The sequence below is a fragment of the Oreochromis aureus genome, linkage group 19 (genome assembly GCF_013358895.1).
Source record: "Oreochromis aureus strain Israel breed Guangdong linkage group 19, ZZ_aureus, whole genome shotgun sequence".
Taxonomy (NCBI): Eukaryota; Metazoa; Chordata; class Actinopteri; order Cichliformes; family Cichlidae; genus Oreochromis; species Oreochromis aureus.
In genome coordinates, this window is record NC_052960.1 from 6,531,874 (window position 1) to 6,553,559 (window position 21,686).

The following is a 21,686-nucleotide window of genomic DNA, read 5'->3' on the forward strand; positions in this document are numbered from 1 at the left end:
GCTAACGAGCCACATGACTAAAAACAGCAGCCATTAAAAAAACGAAACAAACAAAAAAACATTGTAGCATCTAAGCTAAAAGTATAACAGCCAGTCTGTTAAGTACTGATTTTATAGTCTAGTATTTAAGTTTTGTTCACAGAGGGTAGGTTACTTATTGTATTGGTTGTTTTTAGTGTTTCTTTTTTCTGTTATGTTAGAGTGTTATCTTTAATGCTCCTGGCAGAAGAATGACCCAAATATTAATAAGTCTGTGATATATCCATTAATATGCCGAGCCCATCCTTGTAGCTGCCAAATTTACTGAACTATACATGGATATTTATGATTTTTTTTTCCTTTTTTTTTCCTACTCCATACTTGTCCATACTTTAAAATTTCAATGTTTTATGATGACCTTAGTGAAGGCCGCAGGCTATAATGTGTCAGTCGAGCAAAGTTCTTTGAGATTCAAGTGTTGCTGGAGATTTGAGCTCTTGAGACTTGAGCAGGTGAAAATATGCCACATAACACTTGCAAAGCAGTTGTGCAGAATGGTTTAAATAAGCTGTAGCACTTGCAAAGATAACAATATTTAAGAGTCCTATGCGGCTTGACTGTCAGTACCAGATGCGTCAGGTAATTGCATGGTTTTAAGATCAGTAAGACGGCTTTGTCATAGCTGAAAAAGCATATAAGTGGGTATGATGGTCATATTTCACTTAGTGCAGTCTTTTGTGCCTGTTGCCTCAATGACATACCTTAACTGCACTTAATGCAACTGACTCATCAGTAATGTTATTGATTTTTAGGTTATTTGCACCACTTCTCCTGCTGTGACAAGTGAAAAGGTTTATTCATGTACATTCAGGTGAAGATGGTGGGTTGTGGATGCATTTTTCGGGTAGCGCTTCCTGTAGATTTAGCTGAGGAGGAGCGAGAGGATACATGGTCCAGATGTTTTTAATTTGAAATGGGGTTTTTTCTCATTTCTTTTGACATGTTATTTTGACATAACATATTTAATTAGCCTTTTTTCCCCTCACTGGTAAGGGAGGTGCCTTAGTCCCTTTGATTTAACCACCTAGCATCAGCTACCTAGCAGGAACAAATGTAATTTCTGTACAATCAGTATTCTGACTTCTACATCTTCATATCTCATAGTCGGGACTGTCAAGAAAATCCCAACTTCGCTTAAACTTTTTTTTAGTCTGTCCCCACCTCTAAATTGAAGATGGCCACAGAGGTCAGCACGCCCACCCCTCCACCTCCTTGTGACTTGGGGTTCCGACATGGTTCTGCAGAAGTCTTATTCACAGCCTACAGATCACTGTTTACTGTCACCGGGGGCAGCGTCACAAACAACCAGTCTGAGGGTTCCTCTTGCTTGTGCTTGCCTTGGGTCTTGTGAGCCACTGAGAGGAGCAAAGCTATATTTTCTAAAGAGCTGATGTGAAACGAGTATTTTAAAAAACGTTTTCACTCCAGCTGCTATTTCAGGTTTTTCATTCTGTGGTTTTTGACCTTTGCCCTTCTGGTGTTTGAGGTGAATTCCACTGCCCTGTTTCAATTTATGTATAGCGTCATCCATATGGATTGTGCTATTGGGTTCCCCATGAGCTGTATGCACACGTCTTTGTGCAGACAAATCCTTATTCAAACAGACACAAACTCGCTTGCACAAAATAAGCTCTGAGTTTTGTTATGAACCTTGTGATTGTAAAAATTCACAACCTGGATGCTTTTTATTTGCACACATTACGTGTTAGTGCCTTTATCTTAACTTCCACCAGGGTATTCAAAAAAAAATCCATTTACCATTTACAATATACAGTGGCTTGCAAAAGTATTCAGCCCCCTGAGTCAATACTTTGTAGAATTTGTGGCAAGATCTGAAAACTGCTGTTCACAAATGCTGTCCATCTAATCTGACTGAGCTGGAGCTGTTTTGCAAAGAAGAATTGGCAAGAATTTCAGTCTGTAGATGTGCAAAGCTGGTAGAGACATACCCTAAAAGACTGGCAGCTGTAATTGCAGCAAAAGGTGGTTCTACAAAGTATTGACTCAGGGGGCTGAATAATTACGCACACCCCACTTTTCAGTTATTTATTTGTAAAAAATGTTTGGAATCATGTATGATTTTCGTTCCACTTCTCACGTGTACACCACTTTGTGTTGGTCTTTCACGTGGAATTCCAATAAAATTGATTCATGTTTGTGGCTGTAATGTGACAAAATGTGGAAAAGTTCAAGGGGCCGAATACTTTTGCAAGCCACTGTACATCAGATTCACAAAAGGAAACAGTATCTTAATGTTCAAAAACCTTTCTGGACCCTGGTGCGTGGTAAGTTTAAAAAAAAATATGAACACGTTTAATATTTTTCACATCAGGTATGAAAAATTCTATAAGGAAATGGATCAAATCAGAAACAGCTGTTAATGATGCTAATGATAGAGAATGGAAGTCATATTTCATATATAGAAATGAACCTTTGTTTTGAGACTTGAACAAGAGATATAGAATTTAGATGAGATTTAATTTAATGTAACTGGACGACATTAACTCGGATAAAGCGGATGAAGATGGATGGATGGATGGATGGATGGATGGATGGATGGACGACATTAGCACATTAGTTTCATTTAGTTGTTAAATTGAAATAAACAAGCAGTTTATTCATCCGTTTTCATTTTTTTCTTAACCCACTAATCATTTTAGCGCACCACATTGACTTAAAGCCAGCCCAGTGCACCACCACCACTGTGAACTGTAGCTCTAAAAACAGCATGCGAGTGACCCTGCTCTTCTCTAATGTAATCTCAACAAACTGATTGTTGTTTCGTAGCTCTTGTATTGGATTTCATTAGATTGTAGGCGGTGATGACACTGTTTTTGCCCCCTGCATTTTCTCAGATGTCAGCATTCATAACTGCCGTTGAAATAGAAAATTGACTCCCACAATTTTCCCACTTTCACCTTTACAAACCTTCCTGATGCGATTCAATCTTTGCTCTTTTTGTTTACTGCTAGACCGAATTACTGTGATTTGATGGAGACCTTTGCAGAGGAAATCTGCCTGCTCAGTTTAAAAGGAAAAAAGAAAGAAAAAAAGGACAGATCGTAATCTTTTTGGTATAAAAGTCCAGGTAATCTATCAGGTTTTTTTTTCCAATTTTAGATATTCAGTGGGGGTTTTTTGTTTGTGCACACTGACATCTTCTGACTCAGCTGTCAGCTAACACCTGAGAAGGCAGCTGCTTAGACTACAGATTTCACAGACATTTTTGAATAGATTGACTACTTCGATGTCTTGTGCTTGCTCTGTTTGCTTTTGTGCCTCTCGGTTGCATCTCAGTTTCATTTAAATCTTGATTGAGGGCTTTGCTGAACAGCCCTGATCAGCTGTTATCTTGAGCTAAAGTATATACACAGCAGGGTCCCACTAGATAATGTTTTCGGCATGAATATATGGGCTGTCATAGCTTATGGGTTTTATTGAAAATGTTATATCTGTATTGAAACTTGCAGTGTGGTTATCTTTAATATTGCACATTTTGGCTTCAGAAGTATAGAAGCTGTTTGTAAACAGGTCTAGTGCCTGGTCTTTGTAAGCACTAATTTTCCCACTGGAGGTCACCAAAGCACTGCACACCATAATCCAGTAATTTCCTTTCTCAAATATGAGAGCAGGGGCTCTGTATCTTACTGAGTGAATGCAATGCTTGCAAGATATATGGACTATGTGGTTAGAAATTACCAGGCTGGCTTTTTGAAACCCCTTTTTATTCAGAGGTTTTCTTGGTTTCTGTTTAGTCGTTATCTTGCCAAGCAAAAGTTAAAACGCCACAGAGGGAAGATTATTTTCTGTCTGCTTTATTATTTAAGGTTTATCACTGCTGCTGGCAGTTGGCTCTAGAGATATGCTGCATCGGCTTTTATAAGCTCCGATATTGCAATATTTTTTTCTTCTTGTAATCTTTATCATTATTTGGAAGGACCCGTGTGTTTGCTGTTACCCAGACGATGACAGTCATTTTAGTACGGAGGATTGAAATTAGCTAAATTGATTCTATTAATAGATTGTTTTTCATTTATTTTTAAAAAAATTTTTTTATTATTAGTTCTTTAGCTAGAACAGCTCAGTTTACTAGCAGTGTGGTCCTGGTCACAGGGTAGCAATCTAAGCAGAGATGCCCAGAACTACCTCTCGCCAGCTCTTTGTGGGGGTCACCTAGGGATTCCCTACCCAACTGAGAGATGTAATCTCTCCAGCATCTCCTGGGTCTTTCCCAGGGCGTCCTTCTGGTGAGAGATGCCTGGAACACTTCACCTAGGAGCCGTCCAGGAAGCATCCTACTCCAAACTAGGGTAGCAGCATGTTCCCGTCCTGGAATGGGCATTCCACCTTGTGTGACTGAGAAACATGGCCTCAGATTGCGAGCTGCCAATTCTCATCCCCGCCACTTCACACTCTGCTTTAAACCACCTCAGCGAGAGTGTGAGGTTATTGCTCGATGAAGCCAACAAGAACACACCATCCACAGAAAGCAGAAATGAGATCTCGAGACCACCAAATCTGATACCCTTCCCTCCTCAGCTGCATCTAGAAATCTGTCCTAAAAAATTATGAACAGGATCAGTGACAAAGGGCAGCCCTGGTGGAGTCCAACACCCACTGGGAGGGGATCCAGCTTTTTGCTGGCAATGCAGACCAAGCTCACAACAGGTATACAGAGACCTCTGACTTATCTTAAAATAAGGAAATTGAAAATGTAATGGAAAAATAAATATAATTTGAAATGGAGGAATTTAAATATAAACATCAGTGTATTAGTCATGTATTTTTTTTTTCCCCCATTTTTGATTTGTGCAACTTTGATCTTCTATAAGGTGGCGCATTTGCTGTAATGTCGTCATCTTATCATTACTCAAAATTAAAGCACAACCTGGAACAAACACACAAAGAAGGCAACATTAATTTATTACTCCCTTTAAAATGAAAAACAGTCTTATAGTTGTAATAATGTCTAATTCATCACAATCAGCCACATCCTTCAGTACTATTCTTTTTTTTCCTGCATTGACTTTTCATGTGTTTGACAAATTGTGAAATTCGCATTTGAAAAATGATGGTGTTGGCTGGCAGTGTGTTCGTGATATCAGAGCCAAGAAATTCAGTTTCTTTCTGAGTAAAGGTCAGGCATGGAAGTGGTTTAATTTGATATTTCTCTTCACTGGCACTGCAGAGATTAATCACAACAAACTGAGTATTGGAGCAATGGAAAGTTTTTTTTAAAAAGGATGGAAAAAATAAAAATGTTGCTGGCCTTTCGTGCTTCCCTTGCTACATACCTTATGGATTGAGAGCTGTGGCGACTCATCATTCCTTGCATTAGTAAAAAAAGTTACTGTGGTGAACTGCTCACTTATTTCTATTTCAGTTTCGGATTAAATGTGAGCTGCTGTTGCAGATCTGTTTGGTATGTGGAGGATATTGGGTGGATTGACATGTTTCCCTGCACATTCTGAATTTCAGCAAACAGCTCATGGGAAGTTCAGCTGTTAACAATAACAGAAGGTGTTTACTAGGTTAGCTTTATTTTACTTTCTCAGTAAATAAATCTTGTTTTGTGTTGGTTCCAGGATAAACTTTGCACAAAAATTAAAGAAATTTGTGTTTAGTCGATTATTTCTTTGTTGTAAAGATGCTTCTTGGCATAAATCTCGTACTGTTGTACAGCCTATTCAACAGTTCCATAACATGGGGATGTTAGAGACGGGCTACGATGTTTACGTCCCAAGAAGACGACACCACAAGGATTAGTTTCCTCACTCGGTCACACTGCGGCCTCATGGGGCTGCCGGGAGGTCAGGCCTGTGTGCGCTGGTGTCGGCAACATCCGCACTGGAACCTGAACATATGGCAGCTGAATCACAGGGTCAAAGTGTGGAAAAGATGTGGAGAAGGCTATGCTGATTCCTGCACCGCAACAGCGGTGGAATTGCAGTTATTAGCACTTTCATGTTGGCTTCATTTTTCTATCCCAGGATTGCAGCAAAGAAAAAAGTCACTTAAATGCAACGATTTACAAATCATTTGCAAGAGTTTCAAATATGTTTCAGGTATTCTGCCTGTTGTGCATAAGCATTAAAAGCATCTTTCAAAGCTCTCATAATTTAACCGTAACAAATGAAGTATGGCTGTTGTGTAGTTGTGAAAGGCATTTGTCACATGTCAGTGGGTGAGTGTGTGACAGTGCTTAAAAAATGGTTCACCGTGGGAGCTTGGCATGGTATTACATTATGGTACTTAAGTGAAATACACTGGACTTGTCTAGAGGTGATTATTGTTCTGTTTATTACCCCATCAATCTAAAGTATACATGGGGAGATGATTAGGGTTGCCCAACTGTTTAAAAAAAAAAAAAAGAGATTGCATGCTTTAAATGCACTCCTTTAAATATAGATATCGCCACAGAGCTAAGTATTTCTTTCCTGGAGCTAGTCCTGTGGCATGCTGCCTTCACTCTAGGCACATGAAGACAGATTGATTGTTTGGTACTTTAGCTCAGTGTTACAACATGAGAGCGACAGGCCTCAGCAATGAAAGGCAAGCTGGGTTTTGATATTTATCAAAGACCACTTGTATTGTTGCTGGAGGGGCTGGCAAATGCAAGTGTGCCCCAATTAATCCTGCGCCGTAGTGCTGGATGAGCTCCTCTCGTCTGTCACGCCTCCACAGCCGTATCTTCCTACCTCCGCTGACACTTAAGCTTGCTTAGTCTCTCTAAGCTCTCCCTGACTGTAGTTTCTTTACGTGACTAAATGCTCATGTTGTGCGTCTCTTGCCCTGACAACATGAATAAGATGCGATTAGGTGCAGCATACAGAAATGATCGTGACCATTTTGGAGATGGACATAAAAAAAAAAAAATCTAGTTTGTCTTTTGAAAGCAGTCTGTCATCAGTGATGCTTATGCTGCATTTGATTTAATTAGTATTGATCAATATTGCGAGAGCTGGCAAGCTGTCTCACTGTTGTTCTCAGCTAGTGGTATTTTTTTTTTTCTAGATAAAACTGCTTTATTTCAGTTTTTTACTTTTCAACACACAAGCCTCCTCTTTCCTCCTCCAAATGTAAACATCTAACCCGCAGGGATTAGAGTTCCAGATATAAGCCTCAGTTTGTAGGTCGAGCGCTGTTGGTTCTCATTCACTGCTATAAAAACTACTGGCTAAATTCTTTCTTTACTGAGCAGTACTTCAGCATGCAATACATCCTCATTCTCAGGTACTCTTGGCCCAACTGATATTGTTGAAATAAAAAAGCACCAGTTCAAGTTCAGCCAATTATTTTCTGCTCAAGTGGAGTGCATGAATTCTGTGTTTTGTCAGAAGGTTCAGCGCTTCAGTGCTCCTACCAACATGAAGTCCAGTCTTGTGCTTGCAGTTGGGCAGTTTCTAATATCATATCAGTGTTCTGGTAAGTGGGATCGGTTTATTGCACACATCTCCCAGCATTAATGAGACTGTCTGGGTCACACTGTTTGCACTTAATGGATTCATAACGCATTAGTAAGTTTACACTTTTCATTTGGGATGGAAGCTTTCACACTCGTGCGTTAAAGAAACTGGCTCTGTTTTTTTCCTGAGTGATATTAACTGATGGTCCGTTTCTGCTTTAACCTCTACTTTCTTATTTCTGTCTTCCCTACCTGCCGGTTCAGGTAAAAGCTTCACCTGACAGTGTTGTTTCCATGCTTGGTGAGCAGTGTTGTGGTAGTTTGAGTGATTGATTTGGTTGTAGTGGGGTTGCCATGTTTAGTGACTGATGTTGCTATTGCTGCGTTTGTAGGTTTTGTCGTAGGCAGTTGCTGCTCTGATTTTGCTTGTTGGTTCAGTTAAAATGTTTCTGTATTTATTATTGTTGCTGTAGTTCAGTGCTTGGTTTAGTTGCAGGTATTGCCGTGCTTTGTGACATGTCTTGTTATTGCAGCGGCCTTTTGGGGACAGATGTAATTGGTAGTTTAGTTACTGCAGTTGCAGTGATTGGTTTAGCTGGAGATAAATGGACTAACCCCCCCCCCACTCGAAGCATATGGTTGCTCCTCCCTGAGCCTGCTTCTGCCTGAGGTTTCTTCCTTCCTTAAAAAGGGACTTCCTTTCCACTGTTGCCAGGTGCTTGTTCATAGTGATAGTGTGATTGTTGGGGTTTTCTCTGTATTATTGTAGAGTCTTTACCTTACAATGTAAAATGCCTTGAGGCGACTGCGACTATTGTTGTGATTTGACGCTATCCAATTGAATTGAAGTGTATGTATATATAGCTTTTCTACTCTGAGCACTCAAAGATCTTTATAGAACAGGTGTTGTTCAGCCATTCACACACATTTACACACATTCATAAAAGCGCTTTTTTCTATGTATAAGTCCTTTCTATGTAAAATTCACACCAATAAATACATCAGGAGCAACTTCAGCATCTTGCCCAAAGATACTTTGGGATTGCTGGAGCTTCCAGGTATCGAACCACTCACCTTGTTTCTGTATTGCAGCTGTAGCTAACTTCCATTGCAGGGGTTAGTATGTTTTGCTGCGTGTGTTGTCATTGCTGTGGCAGCTTGGGCGCAGATGTAATTGGTAGTTACTGCTTAGTTGCAGGTGTGTGCTGTTTAGCTAACAGGATTGCAGGTGTTGCCTTGATGAATTTTGCTGCAGTGTTGTTGTAGATGTCTTTGTTGCTGTAATTATTATGTTTGCCATCTTTAGATAAGATGCACTTTATTTTTTTTAAATAAAACTAAATAAAGAGTCTGTAGCAACAAAAAGTAGAAAAGCTCATTAAGGTTAGTACAGTATGGGGAAAAAACAATCAAGTAAGACTGATTTTACCTTGGCTCATTTAAATAGAAAGTAGAAAAAAGGACATAAAATAAGAGCTCAGTGAATAAAAATCTCATATATAAAAAGAGAGACGAATAAAAAGAGAGTGTGCTGTGAGGTGGTAAAGGTTTCCTGTATTTGTCTTCGTGCCAGTGGAGCTGAAACAGATGTCAGAGAAAGTGTTCTGCTGTGTGTTTAGTTATTGGAGCCGAGGGTGGTCCGGATTATCCCCCCCACCCCCACCTCCACCCTTTTTTTTTTTTTTTTAAATTTAAAACCGTAGCTATTCGCCATAGTCAATCATTTGGATGACCTCTGCAATGCAGATGTCTTTAGTGCTGTGCTTAGTTGCAGATATAATGGTTTAAATGAATGTCCTTTTTCGAAATCTCTGCTTATAACATTCTCTTACCCGATCAGTAAAACATTCCTCTTATGTGTGTTGTTTTCTGTTTTGCTTTTTCTCCTTGTGTCCGGTTAAAGAATGAAAAAGGGCAGTGTCCAGCAGACGTGGTGCCTGATCCCCTCGACATGCCTCTGGACATGGCTGATGCAGCAGCCATGGCCAAGGAGCTCCGGACTTTGCTGAGACAAGCGTTACCCAGACCCAGCTCCCCTCTGCCCCTCACCCTGAAAGCCCAGTCCCTCCCTGCTCTCTCTGATAAGGCCAGGATACAGCTCGCCTCCATGGGAATCCGTCTAGGTGACCGTGTGATTATAGCTGCACAGAAGGTGAGTTGTGGCTCTGAGCACTGATCTTCACTTTTATACAGCAGTACTTTCAGTCTTACTTAAAGCTTTGCTGAGATGTAAAAAAAACCAAACCTATTTCATATCTCAGAATGGTACAATAGAGGGAAGTTTCACAGCCCTCTAATTATGACTCAGTGATTAGCTGAATTCACATAAGTCCACACTTCTCCATTTATAGGGAGAAAGTCTAAAATGAGCTGTCTCTTAGCAGCAGCGAGTCAGTATATTTAAACAAAGCTCACTAATGCAGGGCTCTGCCTTTGCTTTTTCAGTTTTGTACTGGAATATGATACTAACTTTGGTTTAGGGGCTTCAGTCAGCCTTTTTTCTACTGAAATTGAGCGTCTCTCTGACACTTACTGTAATTTTTTTCCCTTTATTACTTTGTAAATTTGCAGGTCATGTCTTGCCAGTATTTCATATGCTTTCACAAACTGAAGCGAAGTTGTAGCAGAAGTAGTAGCTAGCAAGATTTGGTTGTATCCATCTAAGTTTGCCGGAAATGAATACCACCAGGAAACAATTTTGAGGCCACTTGCAAGTCCACTTGGGACAGTGGAAATTAAAGCCCTTGATAAGGCCTGACAGTGGGATGCTGTTTAAAACGATACGGTGCCAGTGGAGCCTTTTGTGTGTGCTGCGATTAAATTATCAGCTCCTGCTGGTTGACAGACTGGAAACGCTGGAGTATCGATGATGCCGTGTGCTCTTTTCATCTTAATGTTGCAATAGATTTTTCACCTGCTGTTACATTGAAGTCCAAGCTTTCTGCACATACCACAACGACACTTAAGACACTTTTTATCCTGATGTTTCTAAACACTCTGGAGACACTTTAAGCAGAGATTAAACCGTCTGCATGGTTGTGCATGAATCCTGTATAGCGAGTGAGTTTCCTGTTCCACTGGAAAAGTCTGTGTTGGATGGAGTAGTATGAAGAAACTTTGAATGATATTTTCTTTAGAGTAGGGTTATGTCATCATCTTAAAACCAGGCAAAGCAGAAAGAGGGTATTTGTGTTGGTCAGGTTGATTTTTAAATGAGAGTTTGATGTAACTGTATTCTTGCAGAGATGCTCGTTTTATTTCCTCTTTGCACCTTTTGTTTCACTTGGTTTTACTGCGTGTGGGGAGAGCATGCTGAAGAGTGGAGGAGAGACAGGTGAGCCATTTCATATGGAAACTGACTGAAGGAGTTTGTAAAATTATCGACCTAAAAAAAGAGTAAATTTTGAGGAACTAACAGCCACTAATTGTTCATCAAAGCTCTCCTGCTGATAAAGCTTCCATCTTTCTTTTCATGCTGGAGGCGAACAGAGTTATTATTGTTTTATATTTTAAAAGTACTTTTTATCATTTTTGTGTTGTTTTTTTATGTTTTAAATTTAATTTAATTTGTTAGTTTCCAGGATGGGTTTACTACTTTCAATTTAGTTTTTTGAAAATTGTTAGACAGTATATATTTTTTGTTTTTTGTTTTTTTTTTAAATATTTGAGTAGTAGTGTTAGTCCTTTTTAATTATCATAATATGTAGGGTATTTGTTAGTTTAAGAATTTAATACAGCGCCTTTTGAAGGAAGTCATGTGTGGCATTCCAAGTCTGAAACAGGTGTGCCAAAGCCTCATTGAGCAGGTTTTGCTAACAGATTTTATCATATTGACAAAGACTAAAACTGAAAAGAATATTTGCTTTCTATTTTTATTTAATTTTAGTTTTGTGGGTTTACATAATCATTTCAGTTAGTTCTGTATTTTTCCTCCCAAATTATAGTTTGTATTGTTACTTTTTTACCCACATCTAGTTTTAGTTAACCATAATGATGGCTGTGAGATTATGGGTAAGGTTGGGAGATTTGCTCCATAGTGCTCCATCATTTATCCACCCCTCATAAGGCACCGTGTGTGGGTGAAAGCTGAACAGCTGACGTGGTATTAAGACATAATACTTGCTGGCTCTCTACTTATTTACCTTTAATATACGATTCTACTATGTGGTCCAGTGTTTTTTTTTTTTTCTATGTAAAAATTCTCACTTTTCTCTCCTCTCTCTACCTGTCAGTCCCACCCACAGCAGAGTATTTCATGACAAAATAACCTGGTAGAAAAAGGAGTTAAGGAGACAGTAACTGAGTGTCTCTGCAAATGCACAGTTACATTAAGCCTTAGCTTAAAAAAATCAGTCCAGCAGTCAGAAATATGCTTCTATTTTATGATGGGTTGCTGTAGCCTCTCCACACACGCATTCATTTTAGAGGAGCACAGAAGTCAGGGCGTGAACCTGTGTGCGTACCCAGGCACATCTGTGTTGCTCATATTGTTATATGTGGTTTTGCACCATGTAATTATAATGAGGCAGATTCAATTTATTATGGATCTCATAATAATCATATTAATTTAAACAACTGGGGAAATTACATTTTTAAAAATTGCCTTGACTGGCGTGCTATCGCTGCTCATTTTGAAATAAACATCTGTTGGCAGAACTCAATTGGATGGTGCGGCTTAAATGGATTCACATTAACACAATACTACCACCACCACCCCAGTTAGTAATAGTATTGGTTATTGGAGATTTACATGCCAATCAGAGAATAGAACAGATTGGCCAGCCCAAGGTTATTAATATCTGTGTACCAAAGAGATAATAACCTCCTGTCAGTAATAAATGCACATATAGAATCGGTGTTGCATTTACTAAGCTACACCTCCATCAATCCAACAGTCCAGGTCTTTATATCATGGATCCTGCATCACATTAGTGCCATGCACCGGTGCCGTAGTCCATTATAACCAAAGTTAGAAGCTTTGGTTACATTTTCAACCAAGACAAAATAATTTCCAGTTGCTAAGCAACACCATTTGGGAATCCATCAAGCACTCTCGGTTATGGCCATCAGATCACTCTGGCACATCATCAACATTTATCTGAGCATGTTCATCTACGGTGTCTGGTATCAGTATTAGAAGTTTTACAAATGCATGCGCTCATGTTCTTTGTCTGCGGGTCATTCTTTTCTATTCGCGGACTCTCACCCAGTCCATGTTCACAGGCGGCAGTGTGAGCTAAACAGTACTGGCTGTTTCTTTGTAGCAGTGAGAATGTCTAGTGAGTTCAACTGTAAACATAGCAGTGCTGTAATTAAAAGCATTTATACAAAATCTGTTGACTAGTCACAGTGTAATTATACTTAGCATTTAAAAAAATGCCCTGTCCTCTTTAGTTATTTTTTGGTCATAATTCTAACACATACAGTGTAACTATAACAGAGCTATACACAGCACACTGCATTAAGATAGAAAAGTATGGATGTCGAAGTGTGGGTGTGAGGAATGACAGATATAGTATGTGGGAAGGCATTAATTGGCAACAAATTGTCAAAGTACAGAAAAGAAAAGAAAAAAAACATCGTCCTCATGGTGGATATAAAGAATATGTGGTAATGTCTAAAGGAAGAGGGGAAAAAGTGCATCAAACCACCAGTTTAGGTGATTAATAATGGCAAAGCTGTAACAGTATGACATATAACATCACTGTATGATAAGTAGAAATAAATATACTGATGCAATTAATTCTTAACCAATTAAGTAAGGCAGTATGGCAAAGATGCATGTACAGATTTTGGTCCTAAGGGGGAAGGCAAGAGAGTAATGGCAAAAAAGCTCTGTATTGGTTGCCATTAGCTCTGCAGTGTTACTCATTACCCTAATCAGTAACCTTGGTGCAGTTTTGTAAAATAGGATTCATGATATTGTGTTGGTTTCAGTTCTCATAGCCTGACAGTGATGATGCTGTGCATAGGTGAATGTTGATTGGTTAAAAAGATGGCTTGGCTTGACCAGGTAATGCTGAAATAAAGACATATGTATGGGCTCAAAATGTGGTCATAAATATTTTGTACTTGTAAATCAGTTTTGTACTTGTAAATCAGGATTTGTATGTGTAAAAAGAATTTGTGCGTGCGTAAAAAAGATTTGTATGTGTAAAAAAGATTTGTGCGTGCGTAAAAAAGATTTGTATGTGTAAAAAGAATTTGTGCGTGCGTAAAAAGATTTTGTATGTGTAAAAAGAATTTGTGCGCACGTAAAAAAAGATTTGTATGTGTAAAAAGATTTGTGTGTGGACTTAGCCAAAAACCCCCTGCAAGTTACAAGTATGAATTTTGACCCTATTTTTTTCTTCCTGTCATCTGATTGGTCAATGTCATGTCAATCACAAATGTAACAATCCAATCAGAGAACAGATGGGTTTGGCTGTCGGAGGGGCACTTTTTTGAACTGCAGGTCCTTGAAGGGTAATACAGTTTGAAGCTGGAGGATCTCTATCAGTGTTGCCAACTTAGCGACTTTGTCGCTATATTTAGCGAGTTTTCAGACCCCCTAGCGACTTTTTTTCTATAAAAAGTCGCTAAAAGACGTGAAAGCGCGTATCGCTTTTACTCTCAACAAGCAGCGGGTGCTGTAACGCAGTCAGTTCTTCTTTTAATCTTTTACTCTTCTGCTGTTTTGTGGATCACAAGGTTTAAAACTACTTATAAACACACACAAACACAAAGTAACTCCACCAGAGTGCCTATTTCGGGTCACTTTTGCCGGTCCAAGCCCGGGTAAAGGAGCAGGGTTGGAATTGTGACATTAAAAAAACAATAATTGCTAAAAGAAATTTAATTTGTAGTTCTAAATAAACTCTAAATGCATTTAGGACGTTTTTACTCACTTTATGTCTCTTCCACGATGTTATTTCTCTCTCCAACAACATAGGTTACAATTATATTAGCGTGACCAATTATGCAAATTAGGTGATGACGTCATTTAGCGACTTCTAGCGACTTTTAGGACAGCCAATAGCGATTTTCCTTACTGAGGAGTTGGCAACACTGATCTCTATATAAATATCCGATAGCAGCTAGGTCCCCTTACTTTCAGCAGCTGTTGAAAGGATAAAGTTGTGGTATGTCAGTGGTTAGAAATACCATTATTACTTTAGGATTAGTTTAACACAAAGTCAGGGCTGACCCGGGACCATTGCTGTGAGTCACAGTGCGCAGCATAAAGGTCCTTTCACATCGGACGCAGGATGTGCTGCTAATGCTAACTGCTAACTAAAGCAAAGGATCCAGAATTTGTTGCGCTGGCTGCTGAGCTCTGTGGGTTTTTGCAGCAGCTCTACCTGTACTAGATGCACCTGCTCCTTGTCGTTTCTATCTATGACTTTATGTCCTCTACAAGAGTTTCTGTTTTTTTTGCTAGTTCTTCAAATGTTCAATAAAAACATGTATGCTAATTCATAACGAAGAAAGCTTTGTAATGAAGACTGTCATTTCCAAAACACTGCCCCCCCGCGGTCCGCAGCGCTGTTGAAAAGGCTGTGGAAGTCCCTGTATAAAGCACGTAGACCTGTGACACACAAAAATCACCAAACTCGGACGTCCACAGACTGCTTTCCTTCCTGGTGATGAAGGAAAACGCTGGGTTGGCATGTAAAGGGCATTTATTCCTTCAAGGACCTGCAGTTCAAAAAGTGCCCTCCGACAGCCAAACCCATCTGTTCTCTGATTGGATTGTTACATTTGTGATTGACATGACATTGACCAATCAGATGACAGGAAGAAAAATAGGGTCAAAATTCGTACTTGTAACTTGCAGGGGGGTTTTGGCTAAGTCCACACACAAATCTTTTTACACATACAAATCTTTTTACGCACGCACAAATTTTTTTTACACATACAAATCTTTTTTACGCACGCACAAATTCTTTTTACACATACAAATCTTTTTACGCACGCACAAATTCTTTTTACACATACAAATCCTTTTTTACGCACGCACAAATTCTTTTTACACATACAAATCTTTTTTACACACACACAAATCTTTTTTACACATACAAATCTTTTTTACGCACGCACAAATTCTTTTTACACATACAAATCCTGATTTACAAGTACAAAACTGATTTACAAGTACAAAATATTTATGACCACATTTTGAGCCCATACATATGAAACATCAAAGACCAAAAAAAGCACTGATGGTTGAAAAGAACAGTTACAGCAGTTTCAATTTGCTACAAAGAAGTAGTTTTTTCTCTTTTTGTGTGTACGTGTTTTCATACTTTGGCTCGGTCACGAGAACAAAGTACTAAAAAATCCACATTTCTTTTAACATTGTACAGTCTACCAGTGACAGCATGTGAATACGTGTGCACAGCACCTACAGACTACCAATGCAGTACCATGCTGGGACCTTAAGCCATGTGCAATCCTTTTGAAATGAATCACACTTTTATAAGAAGGGGTATTTAGCCCCATAGGTTAAATACAATTCATTTTTCTAATTGAGTTCGTTGCACTGTTCAGCTCTGACAATTTGCTACATAGTGCCTCTGCTCTAAAATTAAATGAGGACCCCAGAAATCTTTCTCTTTGTGCTTTGTGTTTTAATTTGAAATCATCAGGCTGACAGCATGGGCCCAGTCCACCCTATGTGACCTAACAAAGCAGGTGAAAGACACTGAGTGCAGTGCCACGGGCACAAAATTACCTTACTTTATGGCAGTCATAGGTAATTCAACATCACTAATACTTAACAGCTTTTCCATTTTTCTTCCCCGAAGACAATTTTTTTTGACAGTTATGGGGTCTGCTCTGTACTTCTGGAACTGCATCCATTTCTCACACAGTAGAATATTTACTAAGTTTCTTTGTCCTCATGCTGAAAGAGTGTCGCGTGAAGACGACCAGAGTAATGAAAAATGGCAAACAATGATATTTCTAATAGAAGGAATTAAATTGAGCTTTGTTAAATGTAATATCCTTTTTACTGCACTAAATCTCAGGAGATCTGTTTCGCACACCATCCGTGTAAGCCATGACATTATAGCTGACGTGAGTTGCACAATTTGTAAGTTAAAACTCTTCAATTACCTCTCGCTATTACCTATTGCTCCTTTCAGTATTACCTCTCTGCAGACACCTAGCATCCAGCATGATTGAAAGTAATGAAATTTAAACAGCTTTTCTTTTTTTCTTTTTTTTTGCAATGACACCTTTACCCTTGTACAAATAATCTTAGACTTCATGAGTAAAGTCAGTTTTATTTATATACCCCTATACTGAATAAATGTGCCCAGTCTGTAAGGCACACGATACCCTTTATGCCTAGACTTTGAAGACGTGCCCCCTTCTTATAACCCTTCCTCATTGAAGAGGGAGTAATGAGTGTGCTCAGACCTCAAACTCACTGAAAAACAAACTTGGTATTTAAAGTGGTGCTGTGGAACTTTTTTTTTTTTAAATAAATGATGTAGGCCCCATTACATCAAAAAGATTTGTAGTCATTCTTTAAATAACTCCACTTTTATGAAAGATATCTTAAAAATTGACTCTTATTTGATTAGGGAGCACCTTTTCCACTCTAAGGGCTCATGAGTTAAAATTGTGCAATTTTATTAAAACCAAGGCCACGGGAGAGATCATGCTGAAAGAGTCGGTGTTACTGAAGTCTTAATACTTTTATGGAAGTCTGAATTTGTGAAAATAACCTGCAAACAGCCACTAGGGGAGTTTTTCTTGACTCAAAGACATCTGAATTTCTTGCGTTTGTCTATGCAAGTAAACCCAAGCTTTAAGGTTTCTGACATTTACCATTTGAATGGTTGCAGATGAATCAAAGTCAGTCACTGTGGGAAGACGGTCAGCTGTTAACATAAGTGATGTGGCTGGCTTTAGTGCTGAGTGGTATTGGTGGTGAGTTGCTTATCATTAGTTTTACTGTAAAACAAATGCAAAGCACTGCACAGCAGCTTATTGTGAATATGTTAAAGAACGCTGTGCAGTGGAGAAACATTAGAACAATGAGCTCCAGCTCTTCAAACTCAGGTCTCATATTTGCAAACTCTACCTTATGGGATTATACAATGTGCTTCAAAATGCATAATTTCATTTCAGTTTACTGTTGATTTTCTGTCATGACCAGCTTCTCTGTGAACACCAGATTTATGGATCTTGGGTCTATGATAATGCAGTGGATCTGGCAGTATACTTAATCACCTGTGGAAGCTTACTGTTTTAGGACTCAGAAGTAAAAGCATTTGATTAATCGCCTCTTCTGATATTCTTAATGTGTGCACACTGATGTACACAACTAGCCACCCTCTATTGCCCCTGTTCTTCTTGTCAAAGGCTCCTGCCACTGTAGTGTGTGTGTTGTGTGCTTTTCTCTAAGGCCGTACCAGGAAATACTTTGTGCCAAGTTGTGTGGTTTGCTAATCAAAAATCTTATCTTTAACCCAGTGCTCAGTGCTGGTTCCAGTTCTTTTAGTGAATGGTGTGTTTTCCATATTTTCTGTTTGACCTCCTGTGGTACATACATCTATTCACACAGGTTGGAACTCTGCGGTTCTGCGGCAGCACCGAGTTCTCCGGTGGCTTGTGGGCCGGAGTGGAACTGGACAAACCAGAAGGGAAGAACGATGGCTCGGTAGCAGGTGTTCAGTATTTCACCTGTCGAAACAAACATGGTAGGTCACGCCTCGGTGCTTGGAAGCAAAAACAATGACAGACACAACTGCTCCCTTATTTAGATTATAAACTTACCAACTGTGTAGGCTCTAAAAGTGTAGCTTTTATGTTTTGAGCCCATATTAAATGGTGTAATGGTACAAAGCAAACTTGAATGATCAAACAAGACTTTTTTATGTGTTCTCCTGCATTCAGACATGAGCAGCAACACACTGACTGCAGTTCACATAATAACATAATCGTTTCCTGGACCTTTTAAATTGTCTGGTCAGTTTTTCAGTGGTGTCTGATCTAACCATAGGAAATAATATTTGACCTTTTGGCCAAATGTCAGTAAATTCATTCTGGTTTCAGCACATAAAATGTGTCTTGGCACAGAAAATCTCTTTCATGCTGCCCTTTTATGTATTTAGATTATCCTCATTCTGTGCATCGTCAATGATGATATTCTTACTTGGTTATGCTTAGAGCCTTTTCTACTTTTATAGGAATTTTTGCTCCACTGTCCAAGATAAGCAAACCTTTGGAAAGACATAAAACCAGCACTACAAAGAAGTCCACACCCGTGCGTCCCCCTCGTCGCATCGACCTGTCCCGGATTACTTCCAAGATTAACACAGGTGAGAAACAAGCGATAAAAGTGTTACTGCTAAATTCAGATAATCAGTGTTGGGTCTGCAGTGAGCTTGATCTTGTTTATACAACCTTCTAATTTGTAGATAGAAGTCACAGCAGTTGAATGACATGTCTGTTGAGCGAGCTTTGGTTTGTTTGTATGTCGTTCTATGGTTTTGTTCATATGACTGAAGTTGTGCTCAGGTCCTGACGGACCCCCTTAAACACTGCAACAAAGACAGTGATGGTAGCGTTGTTTTTGAAATTAAGTCTTACCTCAGGATTTCTGCCATAAAATACTCTAATAAAAAAGGCTTAAATTGATCAAAACCTGAACTACAAAGATGGGGAGTCTGACTAGCTGGGTGAGCCCTGGGGCAGGGATGTGTGTGCACGTTTATTAGAGCAGGTGAAAAAGATTTTACAAGAGCAGGCATTTACTCATGCCACAGGTACTAATGTACAGTCCCCTGGATACTTTATTTCATATTAAAAAAAAATCAAAAGAACAGCACTAACTTCATAGAAAACAAATATTTTCAAGTAACAGCATTAGTCATTTACACAGTTCCAAATACAGTTTTACTGAAGCCCCTGAAATGTCGGAGCCCTCTTACTTTAGGGGGTTTAGGACAATTGAAACTGACTTCATTGCTACTCCATTCTTTCACTAAATGAAATGCATAATGTGTGATTTTGGTGGTCATAATCTCCCTCTGTTATATGACTAAAATCATAAACATTTAAAAGTAAAATATGTTTGCAAATGGGAGTTTAATTTTTCAAAACATAGAGGCAATAACATTCACCAGCAGCATAATATTGCTGCTGCATTGACGCCAAGCATTTATTTATTGGCAGATTTTGATGTATTAAAGACTGAAGGCAAAAACTAAATTGAATTCAATAAAGGTAAAAGACTGAGGGTAGTCAAAAAAAACTGCAATCAAGTCCAGTAGCTCACAGTGAAGTTTGGTTATTATAGTATAGTTTCAGATGGTGGTGCCCTTTGTTGTGGGACCAGATGATTGCTGGTTTGTAGATGGAGCCCCTGGTTTAAATGATCCCAAAATCGAAGAAGTGGCGTTTCTGTAAAGAGAAAAAACAGGTGAGCTTTAATGTTAGTTGTATTCATGGATTGATTAGTCAGTTAAATGTATTTGAACATTATAGTTTTCATCACTTAAGAAAAGTCAGAGCAGAGTAGTAATAAAGAGGCACTGCCAAGCTGTCATAGTTGCCTCCATTAATATTGTCTTGCAAAAAAAGGAAAAGCAATCCAAATGTTTATTGGCTTTGCTTCTGTTTAGTCAAATATTTACTTGTTGTTTTGTAGATTTTGTAGTGACACATTCATTCAACATCCAAAATTGATGCCCCCACTGACGTGAGGACCTTTTAGCCTACTGTGGGAGAAATAACTCACCCCACAGTGTTCGGATGATGCCATCAGCTGCAGATATGACTTCAGCCTCTCTTTTGTGCTAAAAAATAGTCCTTCTCAACGTTCCTACCCGGTATGAGCCATGCCACTACATGGATGGATTTATTGCATCTGTGCTTTCATAGTAATCTTATTAATCTTATTCTGAATACTTTGAAAAGTGGATTGTGAACCAGTGCCAAAGGATAAGGCAAAAATTGCTGACTGCTGACACAACTTGGTGCTCTCAGTCTTCGGATGGTTCCTCACTGTTGACATTTGCAGTCCAGGCACTACGCCATTGTAGAAGCCGTGTCTTGGTATGGTTTTTGGGTTTTGCTACTCACGCGGCTTATAGCTGTATTATTGTGGGTGGTGTAATACTCAGAGGTTTTGAAGGCCACTTGAACTGGATGTGATTGGAATTGCAGACCTGAGAGGCCTTTAGAATTCTGTGATTGATAGTCCAATTAAGCAGGATTTAATAACTATGGCATAGACAGGGTGGATAGGCTGGCAGCCATTCATCACAAAGTGCATGTGTGTGTTTTGTGTACCATGCAAGGCATGTGAGGCCATGTGTGTCTACAGCTTCATACAGCCCAGAGAACTAGACTAATTTATGACCACACACTTAGTTTTCAGGGCTTTGTCGAGCCACCTGTATTACTGTCCCATTGGATCTGCAGTGCAGGCTGCTGGCTCGTGTTTATCTATAGATTGAGCGGGTCTTTGTGGAACTGCCTTGTCTCGCTAACTTGGGGAGACAGACACGGCAGAATGCCAGGCTGGCCCCTCTTGGAGTGTGTCAACTGTAACTCAGGCCTCAAAGGGTGGTGAGAACATAGACAACTGCACAAAGCCACCTCCGCTTAATTCATAAAGCCTCAGTCTGTGCTGCAGTCTGCCACTTGAAGTGAATGCCACTATGTGGATGTGGAAGGGATAGATAGCTCTATCTACCAGGAGGTCCCTGCAAGCTAAAGGTCAAGTGACAAGAAATGTTTGGTATTCTGAGTTGGAATGTAGTCTCTTCTCTGCAGTTCAGAGGAAAGACACAAACTCTGTCTCTGAAGGGAGCATTTCCCAGCTCCCCCTAAATGTTAACTGAAATGGCAATCAATAAATACCAGGTTGATTTGAGATTTTTCTAATGACTTTTCAAAGAGCAATGTAAAATTTAAACACGGGCGTCCTGTTGGTGACTAGAAAGAAAAATGAGACCGTTTTATGTACCTGTTGAATCCTCATTAGAAATTAAGTGTTTATGCACAGATGTTGATTGATATTGTCTATTATAAAACAGAGTCCCTCAGATTTATTTATAGTAGGGTTTCAGTGGTGTACTGTTTCACAATATGCTATGTATGAAAGTTGACAGTTGACCATGTCTTTACAGCTGCATCTCCTTTTCGTCTTGTTTGCCTGTCACAGTCACCACATGCACTTCTAATGTGGATTAAATGCTATTTATGATACTGTCAAAGGTCTGAACTAAAATTATTTTTAAAA

The 21,686-nt window shown here is 39.2% G+C and overlaps 1 protein-coding gene across 5 annotated transcripts in view; it reads left to right on the plus strand.

Annotated features, from left to right (window-relative positions):
• Positions 1-21,686, plus strand: part of LOC116333991 (CAP-Gly domain-containing linker protein 4) — a 48,686-nt gene that overhangs the window by 11,288 nt on the left and 15,712 nt on the right. For all 5 annotated transcript variants that reach the window (XM_039603231.1, XM_039603232.1, XM_039603230.1 and 2 more), the window contains 3 exons: positions 9,348-9,596; positions 18,000-18,135; positions 18,625-18,756. In XM_039603231.1, the coding sequence (XP_039459165.1) occupies positions 9,348-9,596; positions 18,000-18,135; positions 18,625-18,756 (517 nt within the window). The remainder of the gene's footprint in view (positions 1-9,347; positions 9,597-17,999; positions 18,136-18,624; positions 18,757-21,686) is intronic.